At 44.5% G+C, this 20,069-nt stretch overlaps 1 protein-coding gene across 6 annotated transcripts in view; it reads left to right on the top strand.

Annotated features, from left to right (window-relative positions):
• Window positions 1-20,069, top strand: part of PAPPA (pappalysin 1) — a 361,581-nt gene that overhangs the window by 190,362 nt on the left and 151,150 nt on the right. For all 6 annotated transcript variants that reach the window (XM_084494331.1, XM_084494334.1, XM_084494332.1 and 3 more), the window contains one exon: window positions 16,013-17,081. In XM_084494331.1, coding sequence (XP_084350457.1) covers window positions 16,013-17,081 — 1,069 coding nt within the window. The remainder of the gene's footprint in view (window positions 1-16,012; window positions 17,082-20,069) is intronic.

Below are 20,069 nucleotides of genomic sequence, written 5' to 3'. Positions count from 1 at the left end.
GAGATGGTCTTGAATTAAGCTCTCTGATCCAGACCTGCTGGCAATGCGAGTCAGTGTGAGTTACTGCGTTTCTCAAGGGGAGCCATGTATGCAGCCAAAAGTGGGAGAGGAGAGCAAGTATCACCAGAACCCCTCAGCTCAGGGTACGTCAGTTTGAGTTGGAATACCGTGCTATTTTTGATAACATCTTCACGTTGATTAATATGATGGCTTGCTGAAACTGCTTGTAAAACATGTAAGTTGTAGCTGCTAAGCATTTCCTGAGAACTGCTGAAAACCTGGTGCTATGTTGCCAAAGGTATTAATTAAGGGCAAAACCAACTGATTTTCCCCAAAGTTAAATATGGATGAGATGAATGATCGCAGAAAGGGGCTTTGTACTTTAGTGCCCAGTAACTGTTTTGGGGAGGCATGGCTGGACAACCAGGAGTCCTGCTGGAAGCTCCAGCAGGGAAGCTGTGCATTGTATGATCCACAGGAACGGTGTTTTGTTCTGAATTCAGCAGCATCTGCACTTGTAAAGACTGAGGTGCTAAGGTTGAGATCTGGAGCTTGCATTACTACTGTCTTACATTGCATCTGTCTTGTGGATAAACAGAGCAGCCTCTCCGAGGTCAAAACAGCACCTTTCACCAGTGATAATTTAATAGGAATCATTTTCGGCATGAGCTAGACAAGAATTGGAAGCCTCCCGTGCTGTAGCTCATGAATGGAGATGTTCAGGGAGAAAAGGAGTACTGGGAGAAAAAGCAAATGTTAACTAAATGCATTACGCACACAGTTTTGAAACATGTACTTGGCAGAGGGAAGGGTAAGGAGTCCAAGCCAGATTGTGCTGTTGAGCGCACCAGTGTAAACCTAAAGTTACTCCTTTGGCGAGGAAGTCAGGGGGCTGCTCCAGGCGGGTGAATGTGTAGGACCTGGGGCCGAGACAGGGAGCGTGCCACAGGGAAAAGGAACCAGCTGAGACAGAAATGGATGTCATGGAGAGCAGCCTCCAGCCACCGTCGCTGCCGTGGATGGTTTAGTTTGGGTGTGTAACGGTCGCGGTGATGCAGTGGGATGTCTTTGTACAATGCGGGGTTGTTTTTACTTTTTGGAGCATGTTCTGCATATACCTATCATATTCCCTCCAGGCTGTAACATTAGGCAATATACCACTTTTACAGTGAGCCCTTTGTGTTTCCAGCAACAAACACTTCTAAACCATGCTCTCTAGTCTTGTGGCTGTAAACTCCTTCACCCCTTCCCATTACTGTCCCATCTCCAGCAATAATATCCCCTCCTCTGTTTATAAACAAACACCCTCAGAGGAAGTTCACAGGAAGAAAAGTTAGTTAATGAAAATCCACCAGGCACTCAGGTCCAGGCTGTGGGTTGGAGCCAGCAGGGTTGCTGGATGTTTCCTACTCTACATCTGCTTGTAGGAATTGCTTTGATGAGATGTCAGCCCGTCTGTCTGACTGTGTGTCTTTCTCTTCTTTTCCCTCTGTCGTGGAAAATGGGAAAAAAAGAGGGAGTCAAATTCTAACGTCAATCTGCTTCAGAATAATGAACAGCCTGGGCAGTTTTTGGGAACCCCAAGCAGGGGGAAGAGCTTGAATGAACTTGTAGGATTCCTTGTTGATAAATCCACCAATTCTCTCTTCTCTTCTACCTTTCTCCCCACTGAAATCTAGATTCTGGCTCCTGGCAATACTGTTTGTTGCTTGGGAGTTGTGCAAAGGCTGTAAAAGGACTAAAATAGCCCAAAGGACAATTATCCTGCTCTGTAGTCTGAGCACATGGCTGATATATCTGGTGTCACACATCTCTCTCACTGGGCCACCGGTGTAAGGAGGTAGGGGTGAGCAGGGGCCGAGGAAGTAGCTAACACGGGGCTGTGCACTCACCGTGAGCTCTGCAGCAAGGACAGACAGGCATGGTAATGGTGCTGTCAGCTGGAAAACACAAAATGCTTTCGCTTGCTCCAGAGGCCCCCTAAATCCCCCCCAGCACAGGGGGAACCCAAGCAAAAGATCATTTTCTTGTGACTTCTCCTGGCTTGTGCTTTTCAGATTGAACCTTGGTGGTCTCAGATGGGAGGTAAGGGAATTAGGGGGTTGGTTCCCTCCAGGAGACACTGGAATCCTCCTTTGAAAAGCCTCTCTGGCTATTCAAGATGCATGGGAAAATGAGGAGATAAAGAAAAGCTGTGGGAGTGGGGGAGGCTGCATTGGTAGGGTTGTGGTTCCTTGCTCACCCAGAGGTGTGCTATCAGCGCAGTGCTCCTGCCCCAGGCTCCCCCTCTTCCTCCTCTAAAAGGAGTGAGTGCCTTTGGCAAGTGGGGATGCGCGAGCCTTCCCAGGTACTCTAGACGTGAAAGCTGTGGTCCTGCCTTTAGTTCTAAGAGCCTCAAAAGTTTAGATGTATTACAAAAGGTCTCCAGTGCTGGCAGAATCTCTTTACCTTAAAATGTGATGGTTTCAAGTAGTCTTATCTGTTGCTTTTTGTTGGAAGAGCAGTTTCTCTTATTGTACAAATATTTTCTGGCATGTAATTAATAGCCTTATCTGTAAGACTGTTCCAGTGTGGTCTCTCCACCTCCCACCCTAATGCAGGGGGGAGACAATCAGAACCGAGCATTTTGCATCGCAGCATGGGCAGAGTTTATCAGTTGTTGCACAATCTCTTTGCCTGTGAACAGATTAAAAAGAGAAGGGGGGAAAATGGACCTGATTTATACTGGTGAGCTTCCTCCAAGAATTCCAGGATAACTATCAACAGTTTGTCCTAGGAGGAAAGTTGAGTGCTTCGTTCTTGCCCTTTGAAGAGCTCTGAATTAATGAAGAGCAGAGTACCAGCGTATCTTCTGCTCTTCTTTGAGCTGGGAAAGATTGGAATTCCCCAAAGTCCTCTTGCTCGGGATGGTTTAATCAAACAGACTGTTTACATTCTGTGTCTCACCAGAGGCAATGCTAAATCTGGGGTGGTCTTCAGCTATACACCATAATACTAGGGGTTTATTTTATTTTATTTTAAACATCAGCATACCACCAGTTTTACTGGGAAATGGCCGTATCCAAACACCTGCAGGCTCCATGGAACAAGCCAGAGAGAGAAGCAACAGCAGCTGCATCTCAGAGGCCAAATGAGCTGCACGGGGATCTGTGTTTCTTCTCTGGCCTGGTGTCTGCAGGGTTGGGATTTGGCAGCAAAGGTGGGCCAGGAGCCCTTGCACTCGCGGAGGACACACGTCCCAGAAGTAGGGAGGTGAGCCCTGGACCGAACTTTCCTCTGTCTCAAGTGCTGAAGGCAGAGGCAGAGAGGCAGGGGCCCTTCTGCCCCAGCCGTGTGTGTCTGACCCACTGTGATGGCCAAACTGTTTCGGAGAGCATGCCCTCTAACCGTTTCTGTGCTCTGGTACTTAAGAAAGCACTATATGAAATGGGATCTGTGTATCTCATGAGAGAGAGGGAAGAAGGAAACGAGATTAGAGCAGCTCTTCCTACCATCACCTCTCATATCCCCTCCCTCGGGATAAACGTCTCTTGCGCCTGTATTGAGAAGCCACCACTTTATTGCACATCTGTAGTACTGAAGTGGGCCAGAAACCTTGAATCGGGATCTAAACTTCTGTTCGGATACATTAAAAAAAAAAAAAAAAAAACATCAAAAAATACTTTGGTATCTTCTGGAAGTGACGTATTTCCGCTCCCCATGCACAAGATCCTCAGTGCATCACCGAGGAGCACGCACGTAAGTAGGCAATGTGGACGACATTCTTCCAAACCCAAGCAGCCCAACCAGCTGTTCGGCAGAGACGTTGTTTATTGAGAGTTGTCAATGTGTTCAACACATGGTGTCCTTTGCGCTGATGAGCTTGCAGCCTGGCTTTTATGGGGTTTCTCTGACACTTGTCAAACACTGGTGACAGGGCAGGCTTGACGAGGCACACGTTTTTATGGGGATGTTATGGGCATTGCAACAAGATGTTCTGTAAGGAGAGGCGAGGCAGAGACTCGCTGGCAGAGAGGAAAACAAAGGCAGTTGCAAAAGGTTCCCTTTTTTTTTTTTTTTTTTTTTTTGCTGGTGGTTTCGGGAAGAGAACAGCAATTTCCTTTAGCAATAAATTAGATGCTTTGGGAGAAAGAAAGGGTGTTTGGTTAGACAGTGGTGAAACTGCTGTGTTGAGAGAAGTAGGCTCCCTCTTCTGTTAATTCAGGCTTCTTATTCTGGGCCAGAGCGCTTGGAGGTGCACAGATTGCTCTGGGATTTTAGTTACTCTGCAGCTGCTCTGAGGTGCCTTCAGCTCTGTCCTTTGCATCTGTGAAGGTGGGATAATGGCTCTCAGCAGTCCTCAGAGGGACACTGTGTGTAAGGAAGAGGTAATAACACCCGCACAGCTCTTTGATCATGTATGATGTGGTAAATGGCAAATGCCACGCCGCTATACTGAAAGAAAGAAATGCTCAGCCCAGCAGTCCCCTTGGCCCGGGTCACACCAGGTCCCTGCAGCCTTGTGCAGCTCGAAAGAGAGAACTGAGGTTGTAGAGTGCCGAAGAGAGAAAAAGAGGCAGATCTTGCCAATCTCATCCTTATCTATTTGTCCAATCTTTTTCTCTTGACTTGTGTAAGCTCGTATTCGTGATTATCACAGGTATTTGTTTTCCCCTACTGAAAAACAGAGCTGTTGCCTGAACAGTGTGACTCTGGCCTCATTCCCTCCTATTCAGCACAATGCAATCTTGGCTCTTTACTAGTTAATATTTTCTGTCAACAACCTGCAAGAAAACATAAAATCAGGGCTGATAAATTTTGCAGATGTTGCAGAGTTCAGGGAGTGGTAAACAATGACCAACACAGGACTCTCATTTGGGTGTTTTCATAAATTGAGAACATGCAAACAGTATGCATCAGAGTAAAGCCAAATGTGAAGTCATACATATAGAAAGGAGGCAGGTCGTACAGAAAGGCTGGCTGCCGGGGGAAGGATCCTTCACCTGGAAGCTAAATGGGTAGGAGTAGCGCCGTGTCGGAGTAGATAAAGCATCTGAATGTGAACTGCCGATGTGATGCTGCGGCCAAAGGTTTAGAGTCATCGTTTGCTTTGTAAACACGGAAGCATTGAACAGGACGGGGAGGTTGTGTTATCCTGGTGCTCACAATGGGGAAGCTGCTGCTGGAGTAGTTTGTCCAGTTCTGGTGTCCACAGCTTAAGAAGGATATTGTATGAGAGAGGATTTAGAGGAAAAAACAATCTTGAGAGTAATTATAGGATTTGTAACAAGTCTTAAAGTATTTGACTCAAGAAGATTAAGAGGTGACTTGATCATCGTGATCTTTAAGTATATGGTTAGGAAACAGTAATCTGATGATTGGAGTTTGGAAATCTAATAATAGAGGATATGAAAAATCCAATGAATGCAGATGGGGACTAAGCAGCTTCAGAGCAGAGAGAAGATGCCCTCTTTTAGCCATGAAAGCAGTCAGCATTGAAAAGCCTTTCCAAGTAGGATGGTAGAATATTGTTACTAGGTTCTTTTAAATCATAAAAGCAGTATTTTTCTAAATTGCAAGTTCTTGTTTAAAGAGGAGTTAATTCTGTCCTGAGCCATATTTTTGTCTGACTGCTTCTAATGTCATATCACTTTGGGGGTTTCAGTTAATACCCCAAAAATGGGAATGGCATGAAACTGTGTCAGGAGAGGTTCAGACTGGGTATCAGGAAAAGGTTCTGAAAGGGTGGTTGGGCCCTGGAACAGGATCCCCAGGGACATGGTCACAGCACCAAGCCTGCCAGAGCTCAAGGAGCACTTGGGCAATGATCTCAGATGTGGCTAAATGTTTAGGTAGTCCTGTGTGGAGCCAGGAATTGGACCCAATGATCCTTGCGGGTCCCATCTGTCTTGGGATATTCCATGATTCTAAATAATTGAAGCAAACAGTAGCATGCTGACTTCTAATCCTTTAATTTTCCAGTATATCCATGGGTTCTCCTTGAAACCGGTAGAGTATTTCTAAATTACATTTCTAATCACTATTACACTTCTAGCTCTTTGTAGGGATTCCTGGGCACAGAAGCTGGAGCACAGTTCCTGACAATGTCAGGGCTGTGGAGCTAACACAGCAACAGCCATTGAAAACAAAGAAGTGAATGAGAAGGCAGGGAATAAGCTTGGGGGGACTTTAGTTTGTCATCTCCTTGTTGCGTGGTCTGTCTCTGTCTTGGGGCAGAGCAGCAGTGCTGAATCCTCTTCAGAAGGTTTGTTGGCTGTATGCTGAAGCGACCTGTTCCTGTGACTTTGGCCAAGTTGCAGACACAGACCTACGTTAATGACAGTCTGCTCCAGAACGCTAATTTCACACAAACCACCCGCAGCTGGAGACCTTTCCTGAAAATCAAATGCTCCAAATGTCCCAGCCTGCTCGCTCGAACCCACATGCACGTGGATGTGTAGCACATGAGCAGAGAACATAGTCCATGTACATACTTCTTTGTTAGTCTTCATTTCTTTGGTTCCAGATTTAACCCAAAGTGGAAGGGGCTGAAATAACACAAGAAAGGTTGGACATACGATATTTCCTGCTGCTCAGCTAAACACAAGAATTGCCAAAAAACTTCCAAGGTAGCTTGTTTCTTTTACATTTTTCTCCCATTTCTGCAGGCTTGAGAAGGTCAATTACTTTTGAGAAGCATTTGACTTTGGCAACGTTCATGGAAAGTGAACTAGAATTATGACCTTTTGGAGGTTTGCCTGTCGCTGTCCCATCTTGTCCTTTAAGAATTAAGGGCTGAATTTTCAGCTCCAGCCTTCAGTTTAATAGGTGTGAATTTGTTTCTGTACACTTCTAAGACACTGCTAGTATTTGTGTGAGGTTTTTCTTTCAGATGTCTGTTTATTTGTGCTCACAGATCAAGTGATCACTGATATTTGTATTGCAGAAATACAGGCTCAGGTATTTCCAGGAGGAAAATCATGCCCAAACAAATGGCATTGGATTCAAACTGAGCAGAAAAATGGAGCTCTAAGATTATATACTCAAGTTAGTATGTGGTGACTACAGCCTATCTGGAATGCATACTATAGTAGTTATATCATGTTAGAGAGGCAGGTTTTTTTCAGCAGGATGTTTCCTAGAAAGCAAAAATATCTCTGTGGTTTGTGTATGGGTTTGGAACTTGTATGCAAGTATGGAGCGGGGAATTTGAGGCATGAAATAGTCATGATTAGAGAGGGCCCGGATCCCTTTTAAAAGCGACAGCAGAAAACAGGCACAGTGAGCTCTGTTCTGTCTGCTGTTACTGCACGCTGTTCTGTGTGCTGCATCTGAAACACTTCTGTTAAGGTTGGCATATTCCTCGGTTGCTTCTATTGAGTATAGGAAAGATGCAGTCATATGGGAAAGCCAGATGCAATAAGATATTTGAGTCTGGATAGGGTCTGAGATACTTTTGCAATAAGAGATTTAATTCTCACAGAGGCCAAGATCTTGCATGGTATAAATCAGTGTAAATGCACTGGAACTACTCAGTTTTGCACTCACAAAGTATCTGCCCAAGAATGTTCTCAAAATCCAATTAAATAACTAGAACTGTTTCATGTGGAAATGCCCCTCAATTACAAAGACAAGCCTAAGCTATCATGATGTGATTTTTACAGTCTCCTTGCAGGGTGCCCTAGTTTGCATTCATGGAATTTTTTGTTTTTGTTTTGTTTTTGTAATAATGTGGATGTTGGCCATCTGTCTGATCCCAGAAAGGTTGTAAGGTTGTTCCCACTCCCCAGGTTCTCTTCCCACTCCCTCATTGATCATAATGTTTGATTTAGGTGCCACTAGATTTCCTTCTTTGTTCTCTCGCCCTAACCTCCTCCCCCCAAACACACATGCATTGTGCAATGGTGTAAAAGCTCTTCTCTCTGCAGCTGGGAGTAGTAACTGCTCAGCTGGTTCCAGTGCTGCCCTAAAGCTGCTGTAAAGGTCAGTGACAAGGGAATTCTAAAAAGCAAAACAAGCTGTGTTGTTGTCCCCCCTTCCACTCTGGCCGTGTACTTTGAGCAGCACCGCAAGCAATCTCGCGATAGACCTCCGCTCCTCGCCTCTCTGCATTTCTGGCTGTCGTGAGGGTTCAGTGGGGCAGCACGTCGGGAGGTCTTCCAGCACAGCTACGGGCTTGACCACTGCTGCCGCTGATTGACTCACAGTGCTCGTCAGGCACAAAGCACATTGTGAAAGGAAATGCCATATTGAACTCCCAGTGAGCCGATGGGTATTGTGCACGGTCATCTGATGGCACAGATGTGCCCCTAATAATCCTTCCAGGAGAACATTTCCTCCTGGGATGCTCTGGCCATCTGATCTGCTCTGAGGTATGCTGACCTATCTTGACCCAGTTTATGATCAATTCTCTCTGCTGTTTTCTAAAAGGAGCCCAGAAATGCCACTTTATCATTTAGATTGCCTGGAAGTTACGGTGTTACGTGTCTGTCCCTTCCATAGAAGATTCTCTGTTTGCTCTCAAGCATTATCTCTTAGAAAAGGGAGGAAAGCCACTCTGTGTTAGCATGCACAAAAGTAAATTTGTCAGTAGAGCTTTGATAGCTAATCAGTATTTGGCTAATAGCACAGGGAGGAGGAGGAGACCTGGAAGCAGAGTAACGTATGTGCCACCAAGCACGTTGTTGGGTCCTTTGTGTGCATAGAGTGTCCCTTCCACCAGTGTGCTGTTGTGTTTTGTCCTCTTTGTAGGTTTGTGTGTGCCTCCAGTTCTGCAAGTGTTACTTGCGTGTGCCTGTGAGAGATGGATGATTTTCATTCATGCCTCTTGATACGTATCCATCCATATGTTTTGCAACATCTGCTTTTAACGTGGGAATGATGTTAAAGCTGAACTTCCCTAAAGGTGAACACGCTGCCTGAGCTACAATAGGATGGTTAATTCGTAACCCAGGTCTGCTGACCAGTGAACATAGGTACGCTCTGAAGCTGAAAGGTGTTCAGGTAACTTTAAGCCAGACCAACAAACTTACTGAGCGCTTTCCATTCACATTTTGAAGGAAATCTGGGTTTTCATGAACACCAAACTGCTTTATTATCAGTGGACCTCACTAAATTGTCTAAAACTGGCAGCCACCAACCTGATTCTTGTCTGAATCAAACTTGATGAGAAGCCTTCCGTGTTTATGGCATACACCAGTGATTTCCAGAAGAAGCATACTGGTGGCTGCAGAGTTGATCACTTAAAGTACTATCCCAGAAAGGACTGCCCATACTACCTTAATACTGTCCCCATGTGTGCATGTGTTATGCGTATCTCTAATAACATGGACACATACTGGTTTTCCAAGCTTCAGCCCAAAATATTTGGTTGTTTCTGAGAACAAGGCAGGAGAAATAAATTGTTCTGCAGATATTAGAAAATTCTTACCCTTGTTCTGTGAAATGTTCCTGGGCTCCTAGACTTTACAGCAGGGCCTGAAGTTTGACCCTTGTGAAGGATGTGCTTTTTTCTTTCCATCTGAAAGCCCACCCAAACGTGGTTATTGGATCATAAACAGCCACGGTTTGTTAACCAAGTACCAGTCTCCACTGGTTCTGCAGCTTTATTGTGAAATGCTTAGGGAGATCTAGATAAGAAGCCAAGCTTCCCACTAATACTTGTTTATGCTGATACTGTATACAAAGAAGCCCTTGCAAAAGCAGTACCCGGTCCAAGGATGACCCTGTTACACTACCGCAAGGGCTGAAGCTCACTGCTCTGTGCCATCTGGTTAGGCAGCATAGTGTGTTCACTTACACCTCAAAATCCCTCACAATCTAATAATTTCTCACTAACCCCAGCCTAGCAGATCTGTTTGCAGTAAGCTCTTATATACTATTAGCGGGTATATTCTCACAATAGGCTCAGTGAAGTGTCACTAATATGATTGTCCATGCCAGTGGCTGCTCTGTTGCAGCCTACATGTTTTTCTTATCAGAAGGGAGGGATTTGTGTAATGTTTGTAACTAACAAGCCACTACAAATTCATGTTTGCTGTTTTAGCCTTTCTCACCTCCCTGCTTCAAGGTATCTTGCTGAGTGTACAAGTGGCTGGGAGTTTGAGAAATGGTACAGAATATGTGCTTAACTTAATGCTATATGGCAATGATATAAAGGTTCTGGTATTGCAAAGAGCCTTGTACCAAATTCTCAACATTAGACAGTCATAGCTGTATTAGGCTTTCTCTTTCTACAGGATGAGGTTCCTGCCTTTCATGTCAAAATGAAAAGAACTCCATCCTTCCGTCTTGGATCTGAATCCTATTGCATAGCTTGTAAATGGTAATATCTGGTCTGAATTTAGCTAGATTGATAGCAGCAGCAAACATCCCCTTCTTCCTCACTTAAGTAGTATATTGCCACCTGAGCAAGTCTCAGGTGGTTTGCCTGAGACACAACTCATCTCAGGGGGTGACCTCAGGAGGCCTCTTAGCTGCGTTGGAAATGGTATAGACAGAGATGTTGCCTTAAGTACTCTGGACTTTGAATTATTTAACTATTGTGGAAGGAAGCTGGGGGCTGGGAGAAGTACAGCAAAGGAAAGGAGAGATTATTTCTCCCCTTTGTAAAACTATATTGGGTTCAACATCATACCATCAAATATCCAGTGCAGAACTCAAGAACTGCTCCAGTGGATCTTCGCTGACTTATCCAATTGCATGGAACATGGGGATACTTAACCCAAATCTGTCGGTTTTAATTATTTTCCTCTGGCCAGATAAAAGCTTTCTATAGGTTCCTGTAGAATATTTGCTCTTTCAAGCGTTCCTCTGTGCTTTGATACTAAACGATTAAAGCATGCTAAAGAAAAAAACAGCCCCAACCTTTAGCTCCCTGTTCTTGGGCCCCCTGACTGCAGCTTTGATTGTTGACCTAAATTCCCCTTTCATAACTGAGTCCTGTCACCTCTGGTTGTAGTCTCCCAGCAAAACAGGCACGGCCAACTTTCAGAAGTGCGGGGCACTATTTTCCGTTCTGCCTTGCACGGCTGTGACTGGCTCCACAGCACACCTGATGTGTTCAAAGTCGAACTGACCTCCTTCTTCCCCTTCCCCCAGCCTCAGCTTCTGGAAAATAAAGCATAACAAGTCTCTCTTTTTTTTTTTTTTTCCCTTCCCTTCCCTTCCTATTGCTCAGCAAAGGGGCGAAACTTTGTTCTGCGTAAAGAAATAAATTCTTAGGTAATGGCTGGGCTGATTAGTGGAAAGATTGCTGTTTGCAAGATGTAAGAAACAGCACTGAGGCAACCAGGGGAGGTCTGGAGTCTGTTATTGATAATATTAAAATGGATTACAGCAGCTTGCTTGGGCTACTTCGGCCTCTTCTTTCAAGCTGTGCCCACAGAGAGAGCTTCTTACGCCTCCAGCAGCTACAGCCTTTAGCTGTGCATCCCTGTTTCTCTGGGGCTGCTCCTGATAATCCTTTACTCCAACCTCGGCATAGTGAGCTCGGTTACGGAGCTCAGTTACGGCAAAGCCTCGTGTCCTCACCCAGGACGTTGTTCCCGGAGTGGCTGTTCATGAGCCCAGAGCACGGGTCCTGCGCACGGAGGCCCCTCTGCTGCAGTCCCGGTGAAGGCCTGGGAACAAACTGAGGTGTAAATCATGGCTGGGGCTCCCTGGGGGAGCTCAGGTGTGATGAGCAGTTGTATTCTGGAGCAGTTGTGGGTTGGTAGCCAAACAAGTGATATTTCACTTGTAAGAAAAAAAGGCAGAGACTCTACTTCTGGTTTTCCCTATTTGCATTTTGGCACCAGGCCTTCGGGGTTTAATCTTCCAGCAGTCCTCAGTACCTCGGTGCCTTAGGAATTTACTGTTCCAGCATGGGACAAACACGATGGGGTGGAAGGAGCCCGATGGGCCATCGGAGGCCCCCCCTGTCTCAGCCCACGGGAACGTGGCATCCCAAAGTGTTCGCGCTCCTCCGGAGCCGTCTGAAAAGTGACTCACTTCTGTGCGGAAGGACGGTTACCGATGACTCTTACTGGAAAGCTGAACTAGTGCCTCTTCTTTTTTTAATAAAAGATAAATTCTGTTTTAATCCTCCGGGCTTCAGGAATAGGAACTTTACAGGGAAAAAAATCACTCAGACTGAGGGGTGAGAAGGGCTGTCAGTATTCTTCTCAGCTGCAGCTCCATCCCTTTCTAGCAACTCAAGGCAAGCAGAAGTGAGGAAAACTGTTTGCTGCTGTATGAGACTTGTACATATTTTTTTAATCTAATTGCTGTGGGGAAAACAAACATCAGTTTTATTTCGCACCATTTCTTGGCTCGGAAACTTGAGGCATATTCGCCAAATTGTGGTTTTGCAGTCGTTGGCTTGAGTCTCATTTACCATGAGGCCTCTTTACACCACTCTTGGTTTCTTAAGGGACACCAAGTAGCTAAAAATGTCCTTTGACACATTATTGTAAAGAATTCCCCGTGTAAATGAGCATCTAAACTCTGTATGTTTTTCATGTAAATGTTGGTTGTGGTCACAGCTGAATTTTGAAATTCAGTGTCAACCATTGTGAGGGGGTGATTTTACTCAAAAACAGCCTTGTTTGGGGTAAAAGAGGCCTCTTCTTGTTTGAAATGTTCTTAATTATGTCTAAGAAATAACTCATGGCTATGGAACCTTTTACTAAATTGAAATAAATTGTGAAAACATCAAATTATTCAGTTTTCAGAAGTTCTGGCAATTATTTCACATGTCCCTCATCCAATGGTTTTGCCCTTATTAGTTGTCATAGAAGAAGTAATAAATTCTTTTATTATGACATCCAAAGTCCCAGCTGAAATTAGTTTCATTGTGCTGGGGACAAAACGGAAAAGTGACACTCCCTTAGCCGGAGGATTCGTAGTCTAAAGCCAAAAGTAAGCGAAGGACTGGGAAAGTAGGTACAGCATATACAAGCAAAAGAAGGTCATAAAGAAATGGCACGACTGTGCAAGTTATAGGGAGTGCAGGTTTCTCATCCCTTTTCGTATTATTTTTCCTTTCTCTTAAGAATAAAACAAGTCTTCCTGCTGAAAGTATTGTGATCAATCCATCTTTTCATCAAGAGTTGGATGTATGTAATAGTAAAAGTTTGAGAAAAGAATACTGCATGCGACATATGGATTCAGTAATGACCTTTGCCCTAAACTAGAAAATGTAAGGAACTGGAATAGTAGACTGTTTTAGTTCAGCAGCTTTCATACTGACATGTTCAGTGGTGTCCCTATTGTCGCTGTTTTTTTTTCTTTTTCTGCCCTCCTTTGGCTCCCTGTAAATCTTGAATTGATGGCAGCTGTTTGAGCCAAACTCAAGACACGTTGCATCACATCAGGGTTTAAATGCTCAAAGGCAAGGGAGGATTGCTACTATTCTGTAGTATTCCTCCAGCAGCTCCATCTGTTCAGCTGAGGTCAATCACTAGCATCATGCAGCACTTCAGAGAGAGAGGAAGATGTTCTTTAATCCTGGCTAGGAAACTGAATTTCCATTCCACAATAATTTATTAGTTCTTTAGGGGAATATTTCCAGCCCCGGTCAGTACAAAAAGCCAAAAAACTTGACCCTTAAAGACTGTATGGTGGACTTCCTCAGAGCTGGAGACCCCAGAAGCCTGTTCCAGGACTTCCAGCCCTCCGTCCGACAGCAGGGAGCTTGGATGCCGTAAGACACAGGTGGAGCAGCTATTGCGTGCACAGCTGCCCTGGGCCTGCAGGCCTGGAGAATTCGCATGCTGGGCTGCAAAGGTGGCAGGAGAAAGCTCTGTTAAAAAATGTCTGACCAGCTCTGATGGTCTTATTATGATAAGATGAGATCATAGTGTACCTATAAAAAGGTCTCCTTTCAGGAGAGGTGGCTTCATTTCATGCTGGGTTCCATTTATAGGATACGCTTTTACTCTCTTTCTTCAGTATTTCCCACACTGGAAACAAAAGATATTCAATAACAGAAAGCTATTGAAACAGAATATGGACTCCCACAGAATTTTAATTTTCCAGAGTTGGGTATATTTTGGAACATCCCATGTCCTCACTTTTGTGCCCTGGCTTGCATGGATGCCATACCTCTATATAGGGCACGTCCAAATGTTTCTCTGGGGCAGGGGGGAGAATCAATAGAAGGCAGTCTCCCAGAAGAGGAAAGCTTTGTGTCTCTCCTGTAATGCCGCCGGTCTCTCTTCACACCCAGAGACAACTGTTTCCATCCTCGCCCAGTTGCCAGAGCCTCGCCCAGTTGCCAGAGACCCCTGCCTGCTATACTGGGATGGCAACTTTTTATGTCTCATTTTTATAACTTCTTTGTTTATGGCTTATTTGGAATTTGCCAACTGTCTTTGGAAACTATCATTGGAAAATACCTTCATTTGAGATTCATAAAAATGCAGACATTTATGGGCTCTAATACATCTCAAAAATGAATGCTTGCTAAAAGTATTTATTCCATAAAGAAGATGTAAAAACCCTCAAAAAACAGGAGATCCCTGACTCTAGAAGGTCACTGGTAGCTTGGCTTTCATATAATGAATTTCTCAGGTAAACATCCATCCCAGCAAATGTCATTTTTTTTTTTTTTAGCATATTTGTTTTTTTCCTTCCCTGTTCCTCCTCCTCTCCTTTCCCGTGATCAGAAGTAGCAGTATAAACTAGAAGCTGGTCTCAAGAAGGTTTTGAACTGAGTGCGCCCTACAGATGAATAAACACATTACCTTCTGAACCCTGGGATCTCTCTTCCAAAGGCAACAGGAAAAGGGGGAGCTCAGAGTCCCTAGCAAAATACCAGCGTGCAGAAAAAAGCCCTGTTTAAATTTTTTTTTTAACTTTCCCATCAGAAGACTTTTTTGCGGGGGGAGGAGGAGGAAAGGGGAAGGGTGTGAGGAGCGAGGGGGAAGGTGGGTGCTGGGAGAGGGGAGGAAAAATACAGTGAATGCTCCTGTAACCTTTGCTCTGTTGATACTAGACAAGACTGCACTGTTAATGAGTGATTGTTAACAGATGGCTGTTGAGCAACTTAGTCAGAAGCAGAAGATGTTATTTGCTTGTAGTGCTGGGAGGGTTAGGGTGCAGGGGTGAGGTAAGGGGATATTTAGTCTTTTCATGAGGACTGAACTGTCAGAGATTTATGATTTTCGCTTAGGCTTTTGGAAGGGAAGGCTTGGGGGAAGGAGCGCGTTCTACGTGCTGATAGTAGGAAGGCCATTGGCGCTGAAGGCTCTAACGATTATTTTTTCAGTCAAGGGGTCTCTGCAGCCCATGGCCTTTGAGAACCAAAAGATGGAAATGTATGTCTTTGACTTGCCAGACCTCATATCCCAGGCTGGGAAGGAGTGGGCTCTTACCATCTTTTGGAGCTGAGGACCAGTGGAGAGATCTTTAGATGTAGATCTGTGCTTTGTGCTCACGGTAAACAGTTAGGTACATTGGCGCATACCAGTGCAGGCTGATTCTTTACTGGTTTTTAATGGGCGTGAATTTGAAGGCAGCCTGAATGCGATGCATTTGCTCTCTGCAAGATTTGGGCACTTGATCCTACCAAGGTTATTCTAGCCATTCGGTGTCTCTGGAGCTGTGTGGTGGTTAGATGTCATGCTTATTGCCCGTGGTGGGCCTTGGCTAGATGGAAGGTGCAGTGCTGTCAGTGAGGCCACCAAGGACTGCCTCTTGAGAGCATTTTCAGCCAGTGAAGTATGGCTTGAATGAAGGCAAGACTGAATGCACAGTACAGCTTTGTGCCGATAAGAGTTTGCAAAAGGGTTTTGGTCTTCGGTCAGGAGAGGGGAATCCCATTCATACATGCCACTGGCAAATCTTGACTTTTAATAGCAAGTCTTAACATGACCTCCCACAGTCACGTTCTGGATGATTTAATGCCTTTCGTGTGTGCTGACTTTGTAATGTACATAGGTGAGTGTGTGTTTATACGTAGAGAGAGAGAGATTTATACAATTTAAAGACGAAATTCTTTATTTATTCTGTCATCCTTATTTATTCATATTTCTTTTTTGGGGGCACGTAGGACTTTATGACAAATGTTCTTACACCTCCCGTGACCGAGGATGGGTCCTGGGGATTAACACCGTCAGTGACCAGGGGAATAGAGACCCCCGCTATTTCTTCTCTCTGAAGACGGACCGTGCTCGCAAAGTTACCACCATTGCAGCACATCGCAGCTACCTCCCCAACCAGTGGGTGCATCTGGCTGCCACGTACGATGGGCACCTGATGAAACTCTATGTGAATGGTGCCCAGGTAGCCACAAGTGGAGAGCAAGTGGGCAGCATCTTCAGTCTTCTGACCTTGAAGTGCAAGGTGCTCATGGTTGGAGGAAATGCCCTGAACCAGAACTATCGGGGCTATGTAGAGCACTTCAGCCTCTGGAGGACAGCCCGGTCTCAGAAGGAGATCTTGTTGGACATGGGCCAGGCAATTCACAGACAAGACACGCCTCTACCTCAGCTAGTTCTTCAAGACAGTTTACTGAATGTGAAAAACACCTGGTCTCCCATGAAGGATGGCAGCAGTCCTCAGAACAAGTACAGCTACCATCATGGCTATTTGCTGGATACCAGCCTAGAGCCTCCTCTCTGCGGACAGACAGTCTGTGACAACACGGACGTCATTGCCAGCTACAACAAGCTCCCCAGCTTCCGCCGTAACAAAATAGTTCGCTACCGTGTGGTAAACCTCTATGATGACAAGCACCAGAACCCCACTGTCAGCCAGCAGCAGATCGAGTTCCAGCATCAGCATTTAAACGAGGCTTTCAGCCGCTACAACATCACCTGGGAGCTGGAGGTGCTGGAGGTGAAGAACTCTTCCCTTCGCCACCGACTCATCCTGGCCAACTGCGATATCAGCAAGATCGGGGATGAGAACTGTGATCCCGAGTGCAACCACACCTTGACTGGCTACGACGGGGGAGACTGCCGACACGTGCGCCACACGCTCTTCAACAAGAAGAAGCAGAACGGTGTGTGTGACATGGATTGTAATTACGAGAGATACAACTTTGATGGTGGGGAATGCTGTAACCCGGAGATAACAGAAGTCACCAAGACATGCTTTGACCCATATTCTCCTTACAGGTAGGCAATTTCTTAAACGAGATTTTTATGTTCATATTAATGAATATCTGTCTAGGTATTGATCAGCCTGCTGGCTGCTGAACCATTATGTTATTGACATTACAGGCTTTGGCATTTTTTCTTCATTTATTTTTTTCCATAGTATTTGGCTCACATTGCAATTACCTGTATGCAATCTCAGTAATGGTCTTGACAGCGTCTTGCCGTTGAATTGGTTTTCCCTATCTAGACTAAACAAAGCTAGCACTAAAGACTGAAACAGACGTTGTCAGAAGACCCATCAGTTGTTGGTTATGAGCAGTATGTTGAGGTATTGCACAGATAATTTTAACCAGAGACTCTTAGGAATGAAGATTATATGCCATGGGAAGCTCATATGTATTTGGAGAGTGAAGAGCCCTTCAGGCACGGAACACAAATACTCTTAGGTATACTTTAATTTTGTAGGTACCTTTGGAGGTAGGTAGGTTATTCTATATTCTGAATGCTATGTGAGTACTGATTTCCGTAAGCACTGCTGTGGAGGGGCTGCTGAGTCCAGGGGTTATGAGGAGGGAGGTGGGTACCAGATTCTTGGGAGTGCTGTTGCACATGTTGGGTGGGTGACTGAATTCTTCTGTGTTCCTCTATGTAGATATGAAAGCAGGGGTAGAATCATAGAATCATTCAGGTTGGAAAAGACCTCTAAGATCATCTAGTCCAACCTTTAATGTAATGCCACTTTATCACAAGTGGGAGAGGAGATTTCTGTGGATGGATGTGAGTTTATAAAATCATGAGGTGCTCAGCTAATGGCCTCTTCGTGTTGTAGTCTGAAGAGGGTCATCCCCGAGTAACTTCAATCAATTGAGTAGATCATAGCTACAATTACTTCAATGTGCTTTTGGGTATTTTCAGAGAAGAGTCAGTATGTTTCAATTAAAAAAAAAAAGTTTCCTGTGGATGAGTTAGTGATATAAACACACAGAAGATTCTGTCAGAAATTCTGCAGAACTCTGCAGAAATTCTGTCATCTGTATCCCATGTTAAAGCTTTTGGGGGAAATTTCTGGAGTCATGGTGGAAAACCATAAGACAGTCAGAACACCCTGTGTTGTCAACACTGAAATTCAGGTTAAGAAGGAAAGTATGAGCTGTTCTGGAGTTGCTTTAATTATATCAATTCAGGCTATATTTGTAACTTCCTTAGTAGAAAGAAGTTTTTAAACAACATTGTCATCTCAACTGGAGCTTAAAATACACATAATTAAGCTGCAAAGAAATGCTTCCATTCTTCTTTTTTAAAAACTGCAGTGAGCTTTTTTTAAAAAACATCCCTATAGCTCAGCTGGACTTCAGTTACCAGTGAACAAAGCTCAAATGAGGAGCTACTTTAAACACTAATTATTGAAAATATCGAAAGGAAAAATACCAGTCTTTTAATACTGTTCAACTGGAGAGGAACACAACTGAGCAAATATCATCAAAGGCATAATGCAAATTGGATTGTTTTAACACTGTAGTTCTGAGAACTCGAGGTGTTAGTTATAACAGCTATGACAATTTTTAGAAAAATACATTATTTTTAATCTGATAGTACCCTTTTATCACTTGTACTGTGACCAGCATAATACCCATACAAAATGAAACAAGAAAAGCCTTTTAAATTCTAGTTTTCAGATTTAAGACGGTGCCTTATTGTTATTCTGACATGCAGAGATATTTCTATTCCAAATGAAGTTTCTTTGCTGCACAGACAGATTGGACTTGCACAAGCCCAGGCAAGGAATTTAATTCAAAAATTTGAAGTTACCTTAACATAGCATACCTGCTTTTCATATGCATTTGTATGTTCTTTTTGGAGGCAACCACCTTGCTGAACTTGTCTGGAGAAGTTGCATTCATGGTGTTAAGCTCACAGATCTTCTGTATGTTCACATTGGCTTGAGAAGCATCTCCTCTGCAACAAGCCTAAGTCGGTGAGGGAGGCCTAAACATCTTTTTCCACAACATAGAGCCTGAGAAAATCTGTAGTTCCTCCAAAGATTTTTTTTTGCAACATTTAGATTTCATTTATTTGTCTTTGCGTAGAAGTTGTAACGCAGCTTTGATCATTGGCAGTGAAGCCAAGGTCAGCAGAAGGTAGTCCATCTCTCTGGAGCCTTTCCTTGCTGGCCAATGTGCTCAGCCTGAGCTCATGCCCATCACTGTGATGGGTGTTCACACTCAGTATGGCAAAATACAGCAGTTGGGTCTGTAGACATGATCAATGAGGTTTGAAAGGCTGACCTCTGAGCATTTGGGCTAATGAATACAGGTTTAGGGCAGTGGTTTTGTCAGCAAAGCCTTCATTGACTAAAAGGGGGAAGATTCAAACCCTGTGTTTGGCTTTGGCATTGCCCTCAGCACCATCCCCTGAGAGCAATTTTTGTGCCAATTACTGACTCAGTCAAAATGTGTGACTCAGTTGGCACCATCTGGGCCCATTTTGCATCACCAGCCCCTCTTGTCATCACTTTCTTTGGCAGAGGCCTCAGTCCCCTCTAGTGCAGGCCTTGCACCACATCAATGAAGACATCTCCACAGCCACTGAGAGCTCACATCCAATTCCAGGTGTTTCCTCTGCCAAAGCTCAATCTAACAATAGGAGAAGGAAAGGAAACTAACCCTCAGTCTGGTGAGGCATCAAATAAAGTGTGTGTGGGGGGGGGGGGAGGGGGGAGAGAAGGTGAAATAGATGAAATGGTACCAGGAAAAAGTTCCCTGAGCTTTGTGCCATAAAGACTCTTCAGTCTTCCCTGGTACCGGGGGATCTTTAGATGTGACTGGGTTTTGTTCCTTCTGTATTCTTAGTGTCTGCAGTTGTGGCCAGCTGTTCACCATGTGGAGTTTATTCCTGAAGTAATTCTGCTCTTTGGAACCAACCAAAAAGTGCTAATGCTTGATTAATGCTGTTATAAACAGGAACCCTCTTCAGTGCCTCTTCATCCCCAAAAGGAGATGGATTCAT

This window comes from Aythya ferina (genome assembly GCF_964211825.1).
Source record: "Aythya ferina genome assembly, chromosome: 20".
Taxonomy (NCBI): domain Eukaryota; kingdom Metazoa; phylum Chordata; class Aves; order Anseriformes; family Anatidae; genus Aythya; species Aythya ferina.
Note: the sequence above shows the minus strand (reverse complement) of the source record. Positions and strands in the feature narration are given on the sequence as shown.